This window comes from Candoia aspera, chromosome 9 (genome assembly GCF_035149785.1).
Source record: "Candoia aspera isolate rCanAsp1 chromosome 9, rCanAsp1.hap2, whole genome shotgun sequence".
NCBI classification, from domain to species: Eukaryota; Metazoa; Chordata; class Lepidosauria; order Squamata; family Boidae; genus Candoia; species Candoia aspera.
Window position 1 is genome coordinate 8,060,166 of NC_086161.1, and position 25,454 is coordinate 8,085,619.

The 25,454-nt window shown below is 42.5% G+C and overlaps 1 protein-coding gene across 1 annotated transcript; it reads left to right on the plus strand.

Moving 5' to 3' along the window:
• The first annotated feature begins 286 nt into the window (after positions 1–286).
• Positions 287–24,417, plus strand: ADAMTS8 (ADAM metallopeptidase with thrombospondin type 1 motif 8). Its single transcript, XM_063311166.1, has 9 exons — positions 287–1,575; positions 15,459–15,698; positions 16,736–16,868; positions 18,179–18,346; positions 19,542–19,840; positions 20,384–20,567; positions 21,808–21,980; positions 22,610–22,785; positions 23,480–24,417. Exons 1-9 carry the CDS (start codon positions 913–915, stop codon positions 24,228–24,230), a joined length of 2,787 nt encoding a protein of 928 aa, XP_063167236.1. The 5' UTR covers positions 287–912; the 3' UTR covers positions 24,231–24,417.
• The last annotated feature ends 1,037 nt before the right edge of the window (positions 24,418–25,454 follow it).

Consider the following 25,454-nt stretch of genomic DNA (forward strand, 5'->3'; position numbering starts at 1 on the left):
CATCTTCCGATGTGGAATTCCAAACAAATAAATTAGTGTGTTTTGCTGGCTGCCAGATTGATCGGGAGTTCTGAAAGAGTTAACAAAGAGAGAATAAAGGAGTTGGTTGGGGGGGAGAGAGAGGGAGGGAAATGTTTGAGCTGACACTTCATCTGGGGAGGCGGATCCTCCCGAATCCTGATTGGCCTCAAGTTCCATCCCAAATCTCCACCACCCCCCTCTTTTTTCCCTTTTCCTCCCCCCCACCCCAATTCTCCTCCTCCTGCTCTCTGCTCCCTGGGGAGGAGAATGCAGAATAGTGAGCAAGATCAAAAATAAACCTCTTATGTCAAAGCAGAGGAAAGAAAGTATAAATACCCAGCTCTTTGCAGCTTGCTCTGGAAGGAGCTGCTCAGGGCGAGCAAGACCGCTCCCAAGGAAGGAGAAGAGGGAGGGGAGGTAAACCCAGAGAGAGAGAGAGGGAGAGAGAGAGATTGAAATTAGAATCCCCCAAGCCTCTTTCAGCTGGCTCCGTGGGCTTCTCCCAACTGGACAACTTGCCTTGGTGGAGCTGCTGCTTCTGGTCTGATCTTGTGACAGCTGGTTTGTGAAAGTCCAAGAGGCCCTGAGGAAGCTGAGTTGCTGGAGACACCCCACAATCACAGTTGGGGCAAAAAGAGGATTTTTCACCCCTGCTGCCTTTGCGCCTTGGGCAACTTGGCTGCTAACTTAGCTGAGCCCATCTTTGTTTTTGTTTTTTTCCTCTCCAACCTCTTCCTTGTTCTGTCTCTCCCTTTGATTCCAAGTCTTCCTCCTAAGATTAGGTTTTGCAGATTTGCACCCTACTCCAACCCAGCTGGGCATTTGCCTCTCCAGCAAATCTCCATCTCTCTCTCAACTTGTCTTCTGCTCCTTCTCCAGCTCCTAGCATCTATGCCACTTCCTTTTCAGCAGCAATCCTTCGCTAGCTGGTTGGCAGCTCTCTTTTCTGTGTTCCCCTTATTGCTGCTTCAAAATGCCTGGGCATTATCTCTCCAGAATAGTGACATCCAGGACGTGGTGCCAGTCTGGAAGGCTCTGCCTCTGGGCAGTGAAAGGCAGGTTTCCTTCTCTATCATGGCCTTTGGGAAAGTGCTCCTGCTGCAGTTGGAACCTGATGCCAGCTTCTTAGCTCCTTGGCTGAAGATTCAGCATGTTGGCAGAAAGGAACCTGTTGGGTTCTTTGCTGAGAAAGATGAGGAGGATGTGAGGCTCAGAAGATGCTTCTACTCAGGGACTGTTAACTCACAGCCAGACTCTCTAGTGGCTGTCAGCTTGTGCCAGGGCATCCATGGCTCCTTCTTTGTGGATGGAGACAAGTATATCATCCAGCCCCAAAATCATGGAAAGGAGGATCCTCTGATGCAGGTTCATCAACTCCGGAAGAGAAGCTGGTCAAAAGAAGCTGCCAAGGACAGACTAGGAGGGGAAGCCTACCTGGAACTGAACAGCACCACCATCAACAGAGCTAAGCGGTTCACCTCCCAGGCTCGTTATGTGGAGACTTTGCTGGTGGCTGATACCTCCATGGTCCAGTTCTATGGGCATGATCTGACGGTAAGATGCTCTTCTACTCCTTATCTTTCAAGGCTCAAAACTGATGCATCTCAGACAGTGCATGCAAACTGTTTAGACCAATAAGCAGGGCATTCTTGTTGCATGATGTAGCATACTTGATGAAGTGCAGCAGCGTGTTATAGCAGTTGTAAGGACTCCAGATCCTGGAATGTCCAGTTGAAATCAAATTGGTCTTTAATTCACAAGGCAGCTCTGTATGCAGAGTCCTCTTTTTTGTCTTCAGTCTCCCTTCTACACTAGGGGGGTCATGATAAGTTTGATTCACATTACAGAGCAGTTTTAACAACGAATGAAAGAGTGCCTGTGATTCTCCAAATGCAAAATTACTATGTAGTAGTACAAAAGAGAAAGGGACAAGAGGACCAGAGCAAAGGTATGGACAGGTTCATTGCAGGACAAATATCATGTCTTTAAGCTTGCCTTTTATAGAAGAGCAGAATTATGTATTAACCAAGACTTGGAGTAGCCACAGAATGAAGCCCCCCATGTGCTGTAAAACCTAGCCACATGTTCTTCACAGCATGATGTCATTGCATCCTGCATTCCCCTTCCTCTGATTGACATCCACGGATGAGGCCAAGAGACATTGTGGATAAAGTCACATATGCTCCTACATGTTACAAGAGAGAGCTTAACACCTAGATGTTATTTTTTTGGCAGCAATCCTAGGTCTCCAGTAACACTGAGTTCCAACCTGGCTTTGGAAATTGGCTACTGTCTCAGCAGGTTGGCAGAGGAAAGAGATCTGCATTTTAGTCAATCTCCATAGATGTTCTGATTTGGCCTCCTGCTCATTGTCCCTGCGGCAACTGTCTAATAGAAGTTGAAAGTTAGCATGTTCTGTAGGAGCAAGATGGGACTCTCCTTTCTGTGTTTTCTCTAAACTTTTTTTTAAAAATCTACCTTTTAATTCCTTTCCTTTCCTTTAAAAGCAAGAGGCTTTTTATATTTCTGGAGTCTGTATGATCGCACCTTAATATAGTACTCTCCTGTAAAATACAATGTTGAATACTTTGGATTTCCTATGCTCATGGACCTCAAAGTAGTAACTGTGCTTTGTACCAAACTGTTGACAAGATAAATATAAAACAATTTAACATGATAGGCATGAATGTGTCATATCTGATCTTTCTGAATGACTGCAAGATCTATCATATTTGACAGAAGTTTAGCCTTCTCCTGCTCAATTCTTGGCACAATGGGAACATTGCTTAGCTTGTCTGGAAAGCAAGACAGTCTAGCCACCCAACTGTCTGTTAACTTTCAAGCCCTGGAGAGTATGTTTTGCTGTGTGTGTGTGTGTGTGTGTGTGTGAGAGAGAGAGAGAGAGAGAGAGAGAGAGAGAGAGAGAGAGGAGAAATTCTCCACCTTTTTACAGCTCCCTGAAGAAAGAACCCGAGTAATTTCATGCCAGGCTCCAAGAAAAGGGAATGCAATTTTACTAGCTCTAATTGGAAAGTGTTCAGCCAGGAATCTATGTCCCATGAATGCTGTGATTGCTATGTTTCAGTGGATAAATGAATCTGTTAAGGACATCGTATTAGAAGAAAGAGAGGAACAGTTTAGTGCAAAGTCTCCTCAATGCATTTGTGAAATGTATTTGCTTGGCTTAACTCCAGTTGAAAGGTTTTAGGATGGAAATAATTTTGAGTGGGGGGAGGTAGACATGATTAACTGGCAAAAGCTAAATAAAAAGACCAGCAGAAATATGCAGTGCCTTTCAGTTTAGCAATGCAAACAGTGTTTGGTGTGTTCAAGTGTTTTGTTGTAACTCTGCTCTTCCACTTGACTACCATCTTAGGACATGCATCTTCTTTAGAGAAACAGATCTGTGCATGATCTGGGATGATCAACATATGATCCCAAAACTAAGCACATACAGAATGCATGCACAAATCATATAATGGGTGAAACAGCATTTTAAGTATGAACATTTGTTACACAAAGACAATGAAACTTGGCCTGTTATGTAGTATTCACATGAGAATTGCTGTACTAAGATCAACTCACTATTTCCCCCCTCACCCATCCTTGAATTAGCACAAAACAAGATGTCTGTCCCCACTGCCAATTGCCATCCTGCTTTTATTATGTTTGTTTTGAGCCACCACCAAATGTTCGCTTGTTCAACAAACTATGGCCAAGTAAACCATTATTTGGTTCAATATGTGAAGCCCATTGCTTATTAAACCCAGATTTGCTTAGCTTCCTCTTAGTTGATGTCATGCCCCTGCGCCCCAGAGTAGCAGGACCAAGCTACTCTGAAAATATAAGCCAATTTTTAAAATTTCCTTCCCAAACCTGTGAAGCTCTATCTTCTAGACCAGTGTTTCTCAACCTCAATAAGTTGTCTGGACTTCAGCTCCCAGAACGCCCTAACCAGCATGCTGGCTGGGGAATTCTGGGAGCTGAAGTCCATACATCTTAAAGTTGCTGAGGTTGAGAAACACTGGTCTAGACTGAGAGGTTAACATAGCATTAGAGCTACACTCTTCTGCCAAAAGATCTCTCTTTCCTTTATTTCCATGCATCTTAAGCTGGCCCTTGGGTAAAATGAGCCTGAACAGCAAAACCCATGGCTTCCTTAATTATTTAAAAAAAAAACAGTTTGCTAAATACATTATAATAGCTAAGGCTTGGTTGTAAACTCTCAGTGGCCTGCCACATCTTTTCTCTGGCCACCATCTAACAGGTGTCCCAACTACAGCCAGAAATTCAGCAGGGGATCCTTTCACTGCCATGAAAACGCACTAATGCAGAAAGTAGCTGTTTCACCTGATACATGCACTTTCTTATAAGAGAATTCTAGAACCATTCCTGTCCTGTTTCAGAAAGGGTCCCACATATGACACAAAAGGGTCTCCCCTCATTCTATCCTTGCAACAACGACCTTATGAGATGGGTTGGGCAGACAGAACGAATGACAGGCACCAAGTTCACCCACTGAGTTTGCACACTCAGGTGGAGAACAGGACCCAGGACCTCACAACTCCACAGCCAACCCTTTACTCACAACACCAAACATTTAAATCAAATATTCTTGCCCCATTAGGTTTTAGCTGCAGAGGGAAATGTAAGATTCATTTGGGACAGAAAAATCAGAGAAAGCCCAGTAGCCTCTTTTCCGACGTACCAATTTTCAGCTCACGATGCCTTTTAATAACAGTGGTTTGTCAGAAAAGGGGCTACTCGGCTCCCTCTGATTTTTGCTACATACACTAACACAGCTCTCCTACAGTGTCTACAATAACACAGAGACGAACGTTTGCTTTAAAGTATGGTATTGATTTCTTTATCACGTTTATTTATTCTTATTGGTTAGATTTATATTCCACCTTCTGTTCAGGTGCTCAAGCTGCTATATTTTGGACTCCCCCTTCCTATTTTCCCCCAGAACAACAATCCTGTGAAGTAGGTTGGAAAAATAGTGACCTAAAGTCACCCAGTAAGTTTTTTTGGATGAGGTTGGACTAGAACCTAGCTTTTCTCAGTCAGGGCTGCAACTGGGGGTTGGGGGGGGCAAGTGGGCATGTGCCCCAGTTGCCACACCAAAATGAGCACAGGGGGGCACCAAAATGGGCACGGAATCCATGTTTGCCCAGGGTGACACAGAACCTAGTTGCGGGCCTGTTCTCAGTCCCCTTAACCGTTCTAGCAAACAGGTTCTTGGACTGAGATAGCGACGCTGGCCTGAATCCCCTGTAAGCATCCATGCTTGGAGGAACACTAACCTGAGTTTCTCTGACCCCAGTTCAACACCTTCAGCGCTATACCACACTATCTCTTTTTCTTCACTTCCTTTCTTCCAAGAGGGTCAAGGCACACTGTCCTCTTCCTCTACTCTTCCCCCACTCTTTACTTCATCCAAGAGAGATGTGAGAAAGTGGCCTGCTTCATATGTTACACTACTCCAGTGGCAGGGATTGACACGTGGCACTAAGTCATGGTTTGTTGACTAAGGCATAGTGGGCCACATTGGTTCATAACTCAATAAATCATGAATTGTAATTTCAAAGTATGGTGCCTGGGTTCACACAATACCCTGTTATGGCTGAGTTCACACATTATTTCAGCCTTAAGCTGGGTGCTTTGTTTTTGTCTTAGCATGTTGCATGAAACTAGACAAATGTATCTCAGTGCAAGTATATCTTGCTCTACAGGCATGATTTTTAAAAATCCAGGGTTAGCATTAGCTGAGAGAGATTTGAATCCTGGATTGGGTCATTCTTACAATTATGCCATCCTATCTCTTAAGTGTACAGTTTCCCCACAAAGTAGCATTATGATCATCACTTGAGAAAAAGGAACATTCTTGATCAAATTTATTTATTCCTACATCAGTCCAGCCTTTTCTATGCTTGTCCAATTTCCCAGAGTAACCATTGTTCCTAATAATTATAGAAGATAAGCTGAATGAGCATTCATAGATTTTTCATTCACAAATGTACTAGTGGATTCTGTAGAGAGAAAATGCATTTTTGCCAATCTCCAATGACTAAAAATATATGCAAGTGACAGAAACATTGCATCAGAAGGACCTGTGTTTATTTATGACTTTGTACTATCTCATAGTCCCATTTTGATTACTAAACATTAAAAAGGCCAAGAGGGACATTGTTTGCTAAATATTTTTCAACCATTGTAACAGAAGAGAGCCATAAAATGGTTCCATCACTCACAAAGAAGATGATGTAAGGAGAATTAGAAGCTGTGGAAGAAAGCAACTGACTCTGTTTTGTCCTTCCACAAACATTTTTGACATCAAAATGTATCCACAAGATTCCTTTTCCATGAGTAACAGTCTACCATAACTTTTCCCACCACCATAACTACTGAGAACATACTAGCTGCCGATTTACCATACAGAACTAGTCACAGGACTTATGGATGTCAAAAAGAAATGTTCGGCAAATTATCTTTCGGAATAATTTTGTAAATAAATCTGTGACTGTTGTGTGGAAGTTCCTCCGCAACTTCCTAATACAACAGCTCACTGAACTTAATTGTGAGTAGGCATACATAGGATTCTGTGATTAGTATTCATATATCTTGCAAAACTGCGTTTATAGGAACCCTATTCTGCATTCCTGGGAGCAACCAGCTGCTAATAATTAATCTATACATTAATGAGCATAATTTTTACAGACTGACTTCTTCCAGAGCTTGCTTCTCTCTCCTGTCAGTCAAAAATTGAAGCTGCCTCGCCAGAAAGAAAACACATCACCCTAAAGAGACAGAAGAGGATATTCAAATTTGGATATACTAATTGAGGCACGCTAATTGAAATATATAAAGAATTATGATACTCAAAGTAGTCTGTAGGGAATTACCATCAGTCTGTTGCAACAAACCCACATCTCCCCCTAATGGAAAAGATTACCAGGTGAGCTATGCACATTCTCTTAAAATTGCTGTCCAGGTACTAAAATGCAACAGGAAGCTTCAAAGTCTCAACATTCTTGGTTCTGATTATTCTCTTTGATCTGCAGATTGTCTGAGATTGGACAATCCTTCAAAGCAGAGGACTCTCCTCTGGAAAATAGGACACATGGCCACCCAAGGCAGGATTCTTTTTCGCTTCCTTTTCTATGGTCTGCCTAATGTTAAACAGCTGCCACCATCTGCCTTTGTGGTGCCTACTAGCAGAGCAACTATTGGTTATGAAGCATTCTGGTATGAAAAACACACTTCAGAAATTAGCATTGTTATTCTGAAGGCCAACCATTAAAAGAAAACTTGGGAGAAACTTCCAAGCACCAGAGAAAAGCAGGCCAGTGTAGCATTAAGTTGTTTGCCCTATCATGTCTTCAGCACAGAAAATTTCAGATATTCTATGAAGATTGTTTGTATAATACAGAATATCCATTTTTGAGAACCAGTTTGGTCTAGTGACTAAGGTGCTGGACTGGGAACAGAGCACTTGAGTTCTGCCTTAGGCACAAAAGCCGGTGGGTGATCTTGGGCTACTCACTCCGTCTCAGCCCTAGGGAGAAGTTAATGCAAACCACTTCCAAAAATGCTGCCTAGAAAACCACATGGATTTATCTGTGTAGCTTCCAGGAGCCACTCTGACTCAAAGACAAAACAAATCTTCTTTTTCCTTTCCTTTCCTTTCCTTTCCTTTCCTTCCCCTACCCACCATTACCCCTTTTCCCCTAATAAGAGGTTAATAGGATGGCTACATCAAACATTCTTGTGGGAAATTTTCCCAACTAGATCATCAGACCAAATCTATAGCAAATATAATGTGAAGTCAGCCAATGGGGCCTGAAAAATACCTGAACACAGAGACAGAAATAGCACCAGCATAACAGGATGGCAAGAGCATCATGTATAGCATGTGTGAGCCAGATATACTGTATATTGCCACAGTGGAGGAAGAGGGATGAGGTAAGGGCACATAGTGTTTTTAATTGTTATTCATGTATCCCACCATTCCTGTGCAGAGCTCAGAAGATATGTAGGTGGTCTCTTGCCTATCTCCCTCCTACCTGTTCTGGCTTAGTCTAGACCAGCGTTTCTCAGCCTCGGCAACTTTAAGATGTGTGGACTTCAACTCCCAGAATTCCCCAATTCCCAATTCTGGGAATTAAAGTCCACACATCTTAAAGTTGCCCAGGTTGAGAAACACTGGTCTGGACTCACTGATTAACTTTAAGATCTTAGTATGAACTTCATAACTGAACTATACACAATAGCAGTTTTGTACCATCTATACAGCTTTCCCCCAACGAATAAAATTTTGGAAGTCTCTATTGGAGAAACTTCCTCCCCCACCAAGGCTTCAATTCTTAAAGTTCTTTGGGGAAAGGAAATGATTCTCAAACAATTTAAGCCTGTTGTGTAGATAATATGCCCACTGAATCTTCAGCCCTCAAGGAGAACAAAGGACAAAGTCAGTGGGGACAATACCAGACAGAAAATGATGAAAGGATAAAGATGAAACAGGGAGAAGAAAAAGAACCCTAGAAGAATCAGTGGGGAAGAGGGGGTTTTTTTTAAGGCAAAGAGAAAACTGGAGATGCTGTGCACAAGGAAATTTCTGGCTTGTTCTTCAGACTGCTGGAGGCGGTGCTACATTTGAGGTGGGAACCAAGACCTTGCAGGATCTACCTGAACTTTGAGAGATCTATCTATCAGTAAACAGTCCAGGCTGTGTTCCACCACTACCCTTCCCCAGGACAGGTGACTGAATATTATTAGCAGCAAGGCAAAGACTGTTCCAGAGCTGCTGTTCTAATCTGCTTGGGGTGATCAACTGTGGTCTGGCTTGTCCCCAGGCTCCAGCTGACTAGGCAACATATCTGCCACAAGCCATCCTCAGAGATTCCACTACTTCCTGTGGCTTGCTTCACATGTCCAGCTGTTTGCTCAAAACATCTTCGTTGTGCTCTTACAATGAGCCAGTAGTGCTTTTTCAAATATACCACATTTATATACAGTATTAGGATACAGGATATCTTAATATGCCTAGCTGGTGCAGCTGTTGAAAATATGTTCTTCTTGACATGTGTTGCACTTTTATTTTCTTTCTAATTTTTATTAGAAACTTTAACAGAGATAAAAGTTAAACATGAAATAATATAAAGTAAGATTGAAAAAAAGAAAGAGAAAAGTTTGAGGTGAGAAATTAAGAAAAGGGATTAAGAAATACAAATAGAAAAAAAGAAAAGATATATAAAGAAGTGACTTCTGATCTTTACAGCAGTTACAAACTTAATCTGTCTCCTCCCTCATTGAAGTTACTCCTCCATCATAATTCACTTCTTCTCATATTCAACTCTGTTTAATCAGCAAATCCATAAATCACCAAATCATTTTTTTCCATTTTCAGCAACAAGTCCAGAAGAGGTTTCCAGTCTTTAATAAAAGTACTTGTCTTGTCCCTGACCAAAGAGGTCAATTTTGCCATTTCTGCAAATTCTATCAACTTCAGAATCCATTCCTCTGTGGGGTATTTCAGTATTTTTCCATTGTTGTGTGACATATGTTGCAATTTTGAAGTGTACACTGAAAAAATTTACAGCTTCACTTCATTCTGACTTTGTGGAGATGATTCCTATAGAAATCTGCCCAGGGCTTATCTCTTGGGGCCATCTACTGAGCAAGAAATGGGCAAGCAATGAGTGAGGATTGCACCCCATTCTCTCTGTCTCCCAAGCAGCAGGTGTCAGTGAGAAGAAAGCTGTGAGCAAACATCTGAACTGACATCTTGCAGTGGGCTTTTGGAATTAAGCTGAAGTCTGTATGAAATTATTCCAATGGCTGCTTAGAAATCTAGGGCTCCAGGATGTCCATAGTAAAGGTAAAGGTTTCCCTTGACATTAAGTTCAGTCGTGTCTGACTCTAGGGGGCGGTGTTCATCTCCGTTTCAAAGCCGAAGAGCCGGCGTTTGTCCGTAGACACTTCCATGGTCATGTGGCCAGCATGACTACACAGAACGCCGTTACCTGCCCGCCGAAGCAGTACCTATTAATCTACTCACATTTGCATGTTTCAAACTGCTAGGTTGGCAGGAGCTGGGACTAGCAACGGGAGCTCACCCCATCACGTGGATTTGAACCGCCGACCTTCCGATCGGCAAGCCCAGCAGCTCAGCGGTTTAACCCGCAGCGCCACCGCATCCCTTAGGCTGTCCATACCTGCTAGTTAATTCATGTGTTTTCAGGCACCTGTTTCTTAGGCTGCATCAAACATATAGAAACAAATACTGGCTTTTTCTGATCAGCAAAGATCACTTACGTTCTGCCCCTGAGCATCTGAATTCAACAGACATCTAATCAGATAAACTCCCAAGCCACTGGGGGAAGGGAAGTGTAAAACATGGAAGAGAAAATAGCTGCAAATAGAAAATCAGTATTAGATTCAGATTTCCTATCTGCAGTCTCCTGCACCTTATATTGTACATATAAAATAATATAACTTATATTTTCCTATTCTGAGGTTGGTAAAATGAGCACCCGGCTTGCTGGGGAAGGTGACGACTGGGGAAGGCAATGGCAAACCACCCCACTCTATAATCTGCCAAGAAAACGTTGCAAAAGCGGTGTCTCTCCAAAGGGTCAGACGTGACTCAGTGTTTGCACAGGAGACCTTTTACCTTTCACCTCACATTCACAAGTGAGAGCCAGTTTGGTGTAGTGGTTAAGGCATCAAGCTAGAAACCGAACACCGTGAGTTCTAATGTCACCTTTGTCACAAAGCCAGCTGGGTGACCTTGGGCCAGTCACTTTCTCTCAGCCCTTGGAAGGAGACAATGGCAAACCACTTCTGAAAAACATGCCCAGAAAACTGCAGGGACTTGCCAAGGTAGTCTCTGGGAATTGGACATGATTGAATGGATTTTTTAAAAAAATCGCAAATAACTTGCAAGTATTTCTAGAACTTCATTGTTTTGTGTTCTTCCTTAAAAAAATCCAATGAGTTTTGAGTTTTAAAACTTTAAAAACTACCCTAGAGGAGCAATTGGCTTGCTTATTTGATGTTACAAAAAAGCAGCCTCTGTGTGAATGTTGAAGATACGATGCTGCTGGGAAGATTGTACATCTGTGTAACCAGTGTGGCTGAGCAGCTCTTCTTGCAAGTATGCATATACCTGGTACAGGTCTTTCCCAGCTCTACTACTTGCCTATTCACTGGAGATGCCTCCAATTGCCTCTCTCACTTTATGCATGCAAAATATGTGCCCTATCACTGAGTTCAAACCACATGCATATTTATATGGAATATTTCAGGGACCTGTCATCGAGCAAGTTCTATGTTTGTTGTGCAGAAGTGCCAAGTGGATTACTCCCACTCTGTTTACAGCATGGTCCAACCAGATGCCAAGGATATGAGTATAGTCAGGAAATTACAATTTGTGCAGAATCTCAACATTCAGGTAGAGCTGAGTCAGTAGAACATTTTCATTGCTGTTATTACAACTGACATCTACCAATGGGACTATTTTTAACTTGATTGCAAGACAAAGTCAAAGAAGATAATGCACACAATGGGGGGCATGTTCCAAGAAAGCTACACTGTATGGCTTTACATTGTGGTCCTTTTCAAAGTGCTGTCAGTGATGGGCTGCAATCTGAATGAGCACAGGGGTAATTGAAGGAAGCTGGGAAGATATCGCAGCTCAGTGCTAAATCAAATTCTTGGGACAGAAGGTACAGATTCCAGACCTGCACCTCTAATTAAAACCAGTAGTGATTGCAAAGACATCCACCAAGGATTTTCATGCCAATGCTAGTCAAATGGGCTTCTTTACCCAAGTAGCATTGTTTAGTCCAGAGTAAACCAGGTTTTCTCATTGTGAGGTCAGATTAAGTTTTTTGTTTGCCTGGCAAAAGAGCAGGAAAAAGGGAATAAGCAGACACCAGATGGGACACTAAACAAGGCTGGGTTCTCAACCTTCTTTAAGAAGAGGTTTGTTTCTTTCCAGGTCTCCTTTCAATCTTCTTCCATTTTATTTGTAGCATCAGGAAGGGGTGAAAAGTTAGAGCATTTCCAGTCGGAGAAGATCAGAAAGTGGGGGAAAAAGAGAGAGATCAACTTCCTTTTCAGTGAGAAAAGAAGGTCAGCTTTGTGACTCGGCTTGGTCAAAGAGAAAAGGAGGTAAAATTGCCACTCTGTTGACCTGTGGAGACACTTACCCTTTCTTTGAAGAAGTCTTTCAGTCCTTTATCTCAGGATTTCTTCATATAGTGGCTAAACCACAACCTGGCCAGTCACATTTCAGCAAACTATATTGCATGAACCCATGGTTAGTTTATGGCTCAGTGTATTGTGCAAGCCTAGAAAATGGTGTTAACCATGGGTGAGTCATACAAGGACAGTGTTTGGGAAGCTAGCTTGCTGCTGTTTGACAATCAAACTATGCAAGTCAGATGTATATTGGGTAGTGACTGCATATACTCTGGACACTTCCCATAGTGCCTAGCAGACTCACTGCCTTACCTCACTTAATTTTTTTCCTGAAATACTTTTCATTAATAATAAAATTAACAGAAATCTAATGTGATGGAAAGTGTCAACCTCTAGAATCAGCTTTATTTTCCAGGAAGCTTCCACATAAACTTCACAGGCATTCACAGAAAATGATGGGAAGGTAGAAAAAACACCATGGTGAGTTGGTGATAATAAAAGCATTCTGGGCAAGCTGAAACATGTGATGGGAAGTAGCTTTATGAGTTTTCCATCTGATAATTGGGCATTTTATGATTGATCATGCTCATCGTTTTAATGAGAGCCACAAGTGTTCTCAAAATCAGTCCCAAAAGAGTCATTCTTTGGGTAAAGACACCAATTTAGCTGTTGGTGTGAAGCACCAAGACCCATCTGGTTTGGATTTATTTTTCTATTTCCCCCAAACATACACCAGACATGCATACTCTCTCTCTCTTTCTCAATCTTCTCTCAAGCTCTTGTTAGAAGATTCCATGTGGTTTGGGTTCTTGGTGCCATCAACCAAGAATTATTAGAGTGCAATGTTACATTCTGATAACATTACAAGCAGGCCTTTTACAAGCTAGATTTGAATCAAAGCCTCACTTAGTGAAGACATCTTTGAATTCTCCAGCAGCCTATGGCTCAGTCTTCAGGTCCATTGTGCATCCCTTTGGCGACTGGCCACAGAAGAGGACAACTATTCTCAGCCCATAATCCTTCTGGCCAGTCAGGTGATGTCCAAGAACCAATCAGCTGCTGCAGACTGGTATAAAGTTCCTTCTATTGCTGCTTTCCTTCAGTTTGGGTAGTTGTCAATGAGGGAAGTGCATCTCAGGGGGGAGATGGGTGGTGATAAAAATTTGATAAATAAATAAATAGTCTTTTTCACTTCTCAGACCACAAGACTGTCTGCTTATCACCTGACCAGAATATGCACTTCTTGTATGGGGCTCAGCACAGCAATGCATTTATTTTTGGCATATATATAGTAACAACCCATTTTTATCTGACAGAGAGTACTGGCCATTCTAGAGCAAGGAGAACAATTAAATTGCTTGGTTAGTCATACTCTGCTGGATGGGCTTTGATAGGCATAGGGTAAGGGTTGAACCAAGTAGCAGAGGAGATGGTTTTTATAGCTGCCCTTAAATCTCAACCATGCAGCTTAATTAAAAAATGATGATGAAGTGTCAAGAGGCACAAAAATCACAAAGCAAACTGTGCCTGAGAATACAGTGGTTGTTTGCTGTTTCTCAATACTTTTATCTGTTGTGTAACCGATTGCATTTTTGTCTCATGAACATGGTTCCGTGAGCCAGTGCCAAAACAAGCTGGAATTCTGAGTCACTGATAAGATGTTAACATCAGCCTTATACATAGCTGAAGTGTCTGACATATGAAGTCATCTCACTTCCATCTTCTTCCCCCAAACGGGGTGTAAACCCTTGAGAATTCAAGCAAATGTCCAGGACAGAACTGTGTTCCATTCACAAATACATCATGCCATGTGCCTCCCACACATTGCACTCGATGCAGTGCTTTTTATAGTCTTTTCTATAAGATGCTTTGCTGTGATTCTTAAAAATGAGCTGTCCGAAGTCTGTTGCTGATTTGATTTGGGAGATCTGTTCTACGGAGGCTGACAGTATCCAGGATTTACTCATTCCAGCCAAGGACTATTAGGTGCTCTGCAGTGCAAATATAAAATCTGCAGTGGCTGGAATTAGCATGGGTTAATCCCATTTGCTGATAAGAGGGCCAATTTCTTTAACAGTATGTGTACCTGATTTAAAATTTTAAATTGCCCATCTGTGGCAAGAACGGAGGTGAAACTGAACACAAACACTTTGGAAACAGGATTGCGTGTCATAATGCATTTTATATTCTAAGGGACTGCAAAAGAGTTATTAAAACAAAACAAAATACGGACAGGTCGACATGAGCATTATAGCCCATTGGTATGACATTTGCTTCACTCACGGAGCACATGAGCCCAATTTCCTAACGTTGTTTATTCGTTCAGTCGCTTCCGACTCTTTGTGACTTCATGGGCCAGCCCACGCCAGAGCTTCCTGTCGGTCGTCAACACCCCCAGCTCCCCCAGGGACGAGTCCGTCACCTCTAGAATATCATCCATCCACCTTGCCCTTGGTCGGCCCCTCTTCCTTTTGCCCTCCACTCTCCCCAGCATCAGCACCTTCTCCAGGGTGTCCTGTCTTCTCATTATGTGGCCAAAGTATTTCAGTTAAACATTGTTTGTTTTTATTGTTTTTACGATTGTTCTCTCATTCAGTTCCGCTTGAGCTTGGGGCTATATAATGTGTTTCCAAACCACAATACAAACAGCTTTGCTTGTGGGATGTTGGGGCAAGGGGGTCGCACTACTTCTATAGCCTGGGAAACGAAGCTAGGGAGTTTTCTCTCAGCAGAGTGAAACTGATTTAGGGATTATAACATGAATCAAATGCAATTCCATGAGGATTGCATTATGAAATTAACCAGAGAACCGGGAAATGGCCAAGAAGACAATGAGAGATAGATGTTCCACCTCTGTTTTGTTTGCACTGTTTGCAGTATTGGTGCTTATAAAAGGATAGATTTGTTCTCTTAAGAAGAAAGAACAACTTAAACTTATCTGTGTTCACAGCAAATTGGACTGAAAACAAGTTCTGAGGCCACCAGAACCAGCAACAAAAAAGTGTGGCTTTTATCGCCTCCTACTTTTTCCACGATTATGAGATGTTTGCCACACAGAACAGATACTCTACTGTATTGTGTGTCCCGTGATTTCTAAGCACTGCAATACCTCACATACAGTACAAAAGCCATTCTGGTGTAAAAGTTCTTGAAGGAAATAACGTAACATTACAGTAGTATTTGTTGGAAACAACACTTGGTTTACTCCTTGCCTCTGCTGGGTTTTTCAGAACCACATCCTCACCTTAATGTCTGTGGCTGCTCAAATCTACAAACACCCCAGCCTGAAGAATTCTATCAACCTGGTGGTGGTGAAGGTATTGGTGGTGGAAAATGAAAAGGATGGGCCAGAGGTGTCTGACAATGGAGGCCTGATGCTGCGGAACTTCTGTAGCTGGCAACAATTCTTCAACCCTCCAAGTGACCGTCACCCAGAACACTACGACACTGCAATCCTACTGACGAGACAGGTATATAGAGGCATGTAGGCTGGTCTGTTCATCATCACGTTTATTACAGCCCTAAGGCCAGACACAATAAAACTATACAATAGTAACCATCTTACATTTATACACACACACACACACACACATACACACACACATACATACACATACATACAAAAGCAATTAATATACTACAATCCAAAATTAATTAAGAGTGAAAATACTAAAATGAATTGAAATAAAATACTATGTTAAGAAATTCAAAATCTAAGTGATGGTGCAGCGTATTGTGCAGATGGTAGCACAAAACTGGGCAACCTGGGAGGATATTTTGCGTTCTTGTCTGAAAGAAGTAACATTAGATAGAAGTCACCCTCCCTGCCTGGAAATTCCTTCAATATTGGGTATATAAGGATCTGTCTAGAATCCTTACATAGGGAACAACATAACAACATATGGCTTAGGGTTTCTACTGAGCCGTCACCACATGGACATACTGAAGGTGCTTAAAATGTCCAAAAAGGACTGCTGAGGGCAGTGCATCCAGCCTGGCTAAAGTGAAAGCTTTACGAAATTTCAAAATTGTGATAGATGATAGATAAGAAGCTGGAATGAACCCTTCGGGAAGAAAATGACAGATATTGGGGTGTAGCACCTTACTTAAATTTGTTTGGAGACCTATATCCCAGATTCGTTGTTCTAGGGTGGTTCTAGAATTATCAAATCCTAATGAGCTTGTTTGGAGGTTCTAGCAGCGGAGCACAGCTATCATATACCCTTGACCAAAGATTGGTACACTCCTTCTATCTGGGATGGTCATTCTCTTCCACCAAGCGTGCAGCTTCGGGAGGGACGCACATGGAGCAGTGAGGGAGGAAGGGGACACCTGCCTAGCCAGCCAGATCAGCTGAATCGACCCTGTGACAGATGTCGCAGCCAGATCGCCCTCACATCCTAATGAGAGGCATCTTGAGGAGGAACTGGTCTGGTGAAAGAACAGAAAACCATTCCTATAAAACTCAGTGTTCATGTAGTTTCCATCTCACCTTTCTCAATCACAGGATTTCTGTGGACATCAAACCTGCAGGACCCTTGGCGTGGCTGAGACTGGCACCATGTGTGACCCAAACAAAAGCTGTTCTGTGATAGAAGATGAAGGTCTCCAGGCAGCTTACACCTTGGCCCATGAACTAGGTAGCTGCCATGCCTACGTCGATGGGTAGTCCATCCTTGTATCAGCATCAACATCTGCCTTGTAGAAAAGTTGTCCCTCTATGTCATTGGTTGCATTCTCAAGATTGGCCCGTAAAGAAAGGATGATAGATTAAATAACCTTCCAAGATAAAAGGTTCCAAAAAATGAACCTGGGACCACCATTAAAAAATAAAATCAAGCTTGGTCTCTGGGTGTCAATACATATATTAAAAAAATCAAATGGAGCTGCATAGTTACGGTTATAAGCTATCTTTCCAAAAAGAATATATGGGTTGTAGCTCCAACATCATGATTTACAATTTTCTGGAAAAGCAGCTGCATCTTGCTTTCAAAACCAGTATAAATATAAATAGGCTGACCATATTTCCTTGAGACAAAAACGGGACATTGGGATGGCAAAACGGGACGGGGTTAAACTTAGATAATATCATATGATATTCCATATTCATGAAAAAGTAAGACGATAAAAAAAGTTTTTAAAAAGTGTTTAAGATCCATTTGCTGGTCCATGCTGGGAAGGTGCAGGAGGGGGAGGTGCAGCAGTGGTTGGGTCGGGAGAGGCTGGGGCAGGGGTGGCGTTGGGCGGAGAGGTTGCAGGAGGGCTGAGGGCGGTGGCGAGCTGGGACGGGAGGACAGGAACGGAGGCGGCAGCAGGCTGGAGAAGCGCAGGAGGGCTGAAGGTGGCGGCGAGCTGGGTCAGAAGAACAGGAACAGAGGAGTCTAGTGAACGGTTGTCCCCGACAACCTGTTCCTCTCTGGTGCACCCTTTTATTTTATTTTCTTCCCACCATTTTGGCCTGAGAGCCAAATGGCTTCTTTTCTGCTGGGCACACTTTTCGACCATCTTCCACTGCACTGATTGGTGGCAGTGAGTCTTCCTCTTGCTCACAGCCGATCAGCTGTTCCTGCGATTCCCACTCTAGGTTTCCTGCCAGATTGAGAACTACTGCCAAAGTCAGCCTCCTTTTCAATTTCAATTTCAATTTTTTCCCGCTTTTCCCAATAATGGCTCCAAAGTTTTTTTAAAAACAGGACAAAATTGACATTTATATTAAAACGACGGGACGGTCAGGAAATGTTAAAAAAACAGGGCTGTCCCATTCAAAAGAGTACATATGGTCAGCCTAAATATAAAACTCTTAGTTTTCATTATAATGGCATTTTGCTGCCAGAAGGATGTGAGTGCACGTTTCTGGTACCCATTCCTGCTTGGAAGAACTAGTTTAGACATTGAGCATTGTTGTATTTGAATCATGCATCAGAAACCACACATTTCTCTGCCTTTTTAGGGCACGTGCTCAGCATGCCCCATGATGACTCCAAGAGCTGTGAGCGGCTTTTTGGGACATTAGGAAAACATCACATGATGGCTCCACTGTTTATTCATTTAAACAAGACTCTGCCTTGGTCCCCCTGCAGTGCCATGTATATCACAGAATTCCTGGATGGAGGGCATGGTACGTATCTCATCCCAATCACATCGACCCATCCCACCCAGTCCGGCAGGAAGGGCATGCTGCGGACCCAGTCGGCTAAAGAATTTCGACTGGCAGGGTCAAGGAGGAGAGCCTTTTCTGCCATTGCCCCCGCCCTGTGGAACATCTTGCCCCCAAGCTGAAGCTGGCCCCCACTCTTCTGGCCTTCCGGAAGAGCGTGAAGACCTGGCTCTGCCAACTACAGTAGCCTGGGGGTCCAAGAATGATGGGCAGCCCTGGGGTGGTTGGTGGCTTAAGACGCTCTCTCTGCCTTTGAGTTCCCCTCTTTTATCTTCTATTTTTTGTACTTTCTATTTTTATAATGGTTTTATCATTTTTGTTTGTAAGCTGCCCAGAGTCACTTTTATAGTGAGATGGACGGTGTATAAATTTAATAATAAATACATTTTAAAAAAATAAATAATCCTGCTAAGCTATGGCTTGTTTCACAATCTTTGTCAGATAAGCTTCAAACCTTGCAAATGGGATCATGTTCATGCTTCAAAGCGCCTTTCTGGAATCAAATCTGAAGCATGCAAATCTGGACTATATTTTTGTAAGTCAGTTTTATATGAGCAAAGGAACACATGCTGTAGCTTTAAGCCTCCAATATATTAACTATGTTTTTGGAGAAATAGCACTGATCAAAAATCCGTTGTTCATTACCTTCATTTTAAAGAACACTTTACAGATTTCACTGTATCTAATGCGAATTGATGCCAACTGTCTTATAATATTATTTTCTATGCTGCAAAATTTCATACAAGTCTATTTTTACACATTCTAAGTTCAGTGCAGCTTACTTCTCGAAACAGAGCTGCAGCATTTGTGTACATGGATACACAAACAAGGGTTCAGAGTGGCAGAACGTTTACAAACTTAATACATAAACTCTTAAAAATGAAAAAGGGTTGGGTCTCTTTTATAGATTTGCTAGCCTGAGAATATTACAATAGTTTACATCAGACTGGAAGCTCCTTGAGATGGATGGATGTGTTTGTTTGTTTATAGAAATGGTTGCTTATCGCACAAGGGTGACTCTGGGCAGACTATAAAAGTAAAACAATAGCTACGACCAGTTTCTGATTTATGGACATCTTTAAGGGCCTCATGGAAAGCTGGCTGTAGTGCTAATACATTTTTTGAGACAGTCTTTCTACTTTTTCTCTTTTACCAGGTAACTGTCTGCTTGATGAACCAGCCCAACCTATGGCCCTCCCAACTGACCTTCCAGGCCAAATACCATTGTATAATCTAGACCAGCAGTGTCAGCAAATATTTGGCAAAGAGTTCCAACACTGCCCAAATGCCACACAGGAAGTCATTTGCTCCCAGCTCTGGTGCAAGTTGGAAACTGGAGAGCAGCTGTGCCACACCAAAAATGGCAGCTTGCCCTGGGCTGATGGGACACCCTGTGGGCCAGGGAAAATGTGTCTGGATAGCCACTGTGTGGCACAACATACAGTGATGCCCAAGGTAATCTTACAGTGGGATATAGGCCACCTATCCCTAATAAGGTAGAAATAGCACATGAAGAGCAATGGTGGTGGATTTGGTTGGGACCAAGTTTAATAAAAGCATCTGTAATGGACTACAATCAGATATGAAGGACCAGCAAAGAGAAGATGTACAAAACTTGTTCTGCTATCTCAAAGTCCTATGCAGTAAGGGACACAACACAAAAATGGGGAGGACAGAGGAAAACTACACCTATTACTCTCTGACTGATAGATGAGGATCAGAATGGTCTTCCAGTTGCTACAAAGATCTTCATCAAAGCAGGGAATAGAATCTCTTGGAGACCTTTGGTCTCCTTGCAGATATCAGAGATGTGTCCTTCTTTCTCTGCTTGTAGTGCTAAGGCAACTGCTACGGTAGCTACAGCAAAGCAGAGCATTCTTACTGCTCCTTCACCAGAGGGTAGATGGGGTCAGTTGCTTTAGTATTTTCCTGGGAGAGAAGGGTAGTCTCTCAGCGACCTCTAAAATAAGCCATAATCCAACCATTTGTGTCTTGCAGCCTGCGGTGGATGGAAACTGGGGTCCCTGGAGCTCATGGGGGCCATGTTCCAGGACGTGTGGTGGAGGGGTGCATTTCTCTTACAGAGACTGTGACAACCCAGTGCCTAAAAATGGAGGCAAATACTGTGAGGGACAAAGAGTCCAATATGAGTCTTGCAACACTGAGGAATGTTCCCCAAATGGTAATCTCCTCTTTTATAGCAACATTTGCTTCCAGCAGGAAGTGTTAGAGATGTTTAATAAGATGGGCTTGGACAGAAAGGAATAAATAACCTGGTAACTGGAGATCTGCTAGAGCAGTCTGAACTCCTGTACCCTCAGTTTGGCACCCAGGGTGGCGATATATCCATCAACCTTTTCCTTTTCACCCAGCAAGCCCTCTGTCCTACGTCGCTGTAGTGTTTTAAACTAAAATAATCTGAAACATGGATGGGAAGCTGGTTCTGTTGCAAAGCGAGTCACCAGCCTTAAGCATAGCCAGTGTTTCCAACAAAGCCTCTTTGCCCTACCATAACCCAGGAGCATTCTTAGAAAATAAAAGGGTTGAGGGAGGGGGAGGTGTAGCCCTGAGCTTGGTTTGCCGTGTGGTGTATGGCTATCATTACCATGATTACCATTTTGTGAGAAGACACTTGTGCGCTCTGGCCTGAAAAGGTTTCAGATTCTTGCTGCATACCATAAACATGGAACGGTTTTATGCAACTTCAACTGCTGTGGCTCCCCCATTTCCTAGTGAATTCTGGGAACTGTTGTTGAGAGAGCATTCGGAGAGGGCCCTTTTCAGCTCCTAATACCACCCCTCCCTCCACAAAAACTGCAATCCTTAATGTTTCCTGAGAAAAGAAACTGGCTGTTAGCTTCATAGCTCGTCTTTATCCTTAAAGGTTTTCTATGAACATGACTAAAACAGCTGTGGACACCATGGAAGCCCACATCTGCTCAGCTTCCTTGTTTTTCTCAGAGCTGGGGAAAAGACAAAAGGGAATCCATGTATGCTTAAGCCACAGTAAAGCACATATCCAGGCATCTGCTTTTCTAGTCATGGGATGGAGCTGCATCAGGTAGCTGAGCAGGGACAATGGATCATGTGGAAAAGCAGGATTGGGAGCACTATGGTATGCTGGGTGTGGGGCATGAGTCAAGGACATGCTGCACATCTACGCAGTAGAATTAGTTGCACTGGAGCTGTAACATCAAATAGATGCATTCCCAGGTAGATGCAACTATATAGGGTGGAAGCGAAGTTATAGTAAACCAACCACAACTTGCAGGCTGTTACTTGGGTGCCTGCAGTACTTTCAGGTCCAAGAAAAGAAATCAGAAGTTCTGCAAATCACCAGCCTGAAACGGAAACATGGAAAACAAGATTCCATGTTCTCCATATAGCCACTTTCACATGGACTCCTTTTCTTTTCATTGTAGACAAAAGCTTTCGAGAGCAACAGTGTGAAAAATACGATAGATACAACTTCACCGACTTGAATGGAAATTTGCTAGAATGGGTCCCCATGTATGCTGGAGTGTCTCCTCGAGATCGTTGCAAGCTGATCTGCCGAGCTAAAAGGGGGAATGAATTCAAAATGTTTGAGACCAAAGTAAGAGCTCTGTTTATGCATCCACCATTTTTACTGATTTCAAAAGCTGTTGGACACTAAAAGTTTTCTAAATTTCCCTCCAGCTAGTCTGGGCATGGATACAACCATGTTCTCCTAGCTGGGGGAAAAACAGTGTTTCCTATAAAATTGGGAAAAATCTATATATGTCTTGAGGCATGGATGAAAAATCTTATCCATCAGAATTATTGTATGAATCTGCTGCATTTGCACACACTTAGCAAACTTACAGAAGAATCTGAATGTATCAGAATCCACACCTGTTTGAGAATCCACACGTCTGAGAATTTTGTAGCGCAAAATGTACAAATGTATATATCATGTATCAAATTCATATAATGTCATATTGTTGATACAATATTAAAACACACTTTCCAAAAGCATGCAGATAAGGAATAGTGGTAACACAAACAATGAATGTGTCTGAAATGCAAATGAAAATATCCATAAACTGATGTAGAAATGGAAGCATAAAGAAATAGTAAGGTAAGAATTGACCAGAATAATTTGTTAATTGAATGTCTTTCTAGCCCCCAGAAATACACTAAAGAGTGATAGTAGGTAGATTGACAATCAGTCTTCATTTTACTCTTCCTTTCTTTTTATATCAGGTGATTGACGGGACGATATGTGCACCTGATACACTGTCTGTCTGTGTACATGGACAGTGCATTAAAGCTGGTTGTGATCATATTATTGGGTCTCCCAAGAAACTAGACAAGTGTGGAGTTTGTGGTGGCAACTGCTCAACTTGCAGAAAAATATCTGGCTCTCTCAACAAATCCAAGTAAGAGAAGCACAAAAGTTTTGCTAAGGTTGGTGCAAGAATATACAGTGCACAACTGTGGATCCAGTTTGAGCACACAAAAAATCTTTCAGCGACCATTGGGATTAGAATCCTGAAGTCCTTCCTACAGCAGAGCGTGACCTTCTCCAAACTGCTATTGAATTTTCAGTGCTGATGTGGAAAAAGGTGGAAAACAAACAACTAGGATTAATCACAGTAACCATATTTAATGAAACTACGTTTAACTGTAACTGAAGCCCATTTTTCATTTTATCTCGGACCCACCATTTGAGTGTCCTGGCCTGATTTCTTTTGGGACAGCAGCCCCTAGCATTCCACTCAAAGGCAAAGTGCCACCCTCAGTCCAAGCAATGTTGTGCACTCTGACAACACAGCAGAATATGATGAATAAGAATGGTTTTATGTCACCCTGTTGAGAACTCTGGTATTTAATGGTGTAGTGCGAGCATAGGGCATTTCCTACCACAGTTCCTTAATTCTTGCACATGGCTAGAGTCTTTAGAGTTCCCAAGGTTAGTTACACTATAAAGCATTTCAGCCTCTTGTGCCATCCAAGAGGAAATACAGGAACTAGATGCTTCTGGACATGGAACAATATATATTGTTCTGCAGCAGGTCTTTGTTCACGCTATTGCTTAGCTGAAGTTAACACCCATTTCTCTCATCTCTGTAGGTTTGGGTATAACGACATTGTCACAATTCCCGCAGGGGCAACCAACATGGACATCAAACAACACAGCCGACGAGGAGTGAGGCATGATGGAAATTATTTAGCTCTGCGGACACTAGATGGCAAATACCTACTGAATGGAAACTTCACTGTTTCAGCTATGGAACAAGACATTTTTGTAAAGGGGACTGTCCTGAGGTACAGTGGCTCCCTTACCACCCTGGAACGCGTCCAAAGTTACCAGCGACTCCCTGAATCCATTGTCGTTCAGGTGTTGACTGTTTCCAGTGAGATGCTCATCCCCAAAGTATTTCCCTCTCCAAAGGTGAAATATACCTTTTTTATCCCCAAGGACATCCAATTCAGCAAGCAGAAGATCAAGGAAAAAAGCTTGGCCAACATCATCAAACCCTTGCTGACCTCACAATGGGTTCTGGGAGACTGGTCTGAGTGCTCCAAATCCTGTAGTTCAGGTTGGCAAAGACGAACAGTAGAATGTTTGGATGTGGAAGGGCAGTTTTCATCAACCTGTGACAAGGCCCTCAAGCCCGAGGACATCAAGCCTTGTAGTGATCTTCCTTGCCCAATCTGGCAGATGGGACCATGGTCCCCCTGTTCCCAAACATGTGGAGAGGGAGTGCGGACACGAAGTGCCTTGTGTGTTGACTACCTAGGCAAACCAATTGCCTTAGAGAAATGCAATTCATCACAGCCCCCAGCAGCAACTACTGCCTGTCTGCTGCAAGAGTGCTGAAGTGAACTGAGGGCTGACATGTGATCTAAGAAGCATCTGTAACTTAGTCTAATTACTAACCTAACTCAAACTAGGCTTGGCATGTCCAAGCAAGGAAGTAGTATTTAAGGCAAATGGGCACTAATTGACTTGAAGAGGCCCTACTTCATATACCTGTTTGAAAGATTAGAAGGCATTAATTACCACCCACTCTTTCTCTTTTTTGCTTTGTTTTCCTCCAAATTGACATCTACCTCAGTGGGGAAAAATAAGAATTTTTCATAAATCATATGACATTTTGGAAAAAAAAAGTCTACAGGTCAATACTTGGTAACTAAGGGAGATTCATGTTCTAAATTGTCCCTCCCAGTGAGCTGAAACTCACCTGCACTTTCAGCCAGTGTCGTTGTGGGTTGTATTCTAGAGACATTATTTAAGATGCTGTTATTCTTCAGATGCAAAGGTAATCCCCATGAACCACAATAATGTGCATCCTGCAGTGAACAAAACAGATACACTCTTTGGGGAGGGCAGACATACAAGGTTCCATCTTTGATATTGGCAACAATAATTCAATTCTTGGTTTAGTTGAATGCAAAGGCAAATCAGGGCTCATAGGCTCCACAAACCTATTCCATGAACTTTTATTGGGATTATGTGTAGGCTTATGCAATGTCTCTTCAAATATTATTACAAGAGCTTTGGAGCGGCAATGGTTTGTTAGCTGGCTTAGCCTGCAATTGACCATGAAATCTTTACCAATAGTTCTGCATATGCCCTCCTGCTAGACGAGGATGTCATTCTACAATAGCATGCCCATGCTGCCATTCACTCCCTTCTACTAGCATTGTGGATTCAAAATGGCCAATGTAATCCATGCTTCTCTTTGTGGCCACATATCACTCACCATTTTGGAAGCTTAGTTAAGCAGTATGAATGCCAGCACTGGAGGAAAGACATCTTCAGAAATATGTGTGCATGATATGCCTGTAGATCCATTCTAATATTAGGGGTGAGTGCATGATTAATATTTCTCCTTCCCTCCAATTTTTTTGGGGGGCACAATCTTAGAATCACTAACATTCACTTTTTGAAAGTAGGATTTTTCTTGTACTTTCATAAGATTATTTGATAATGTCATTATGAAGTGTCCCTTGTCACTTGCAGATAAAACTCCATATTTGAAGCTGCAATTTGTAGATCAAGCCATGAGGTCAGCAAACAAATGTTATGAATATCAACCGA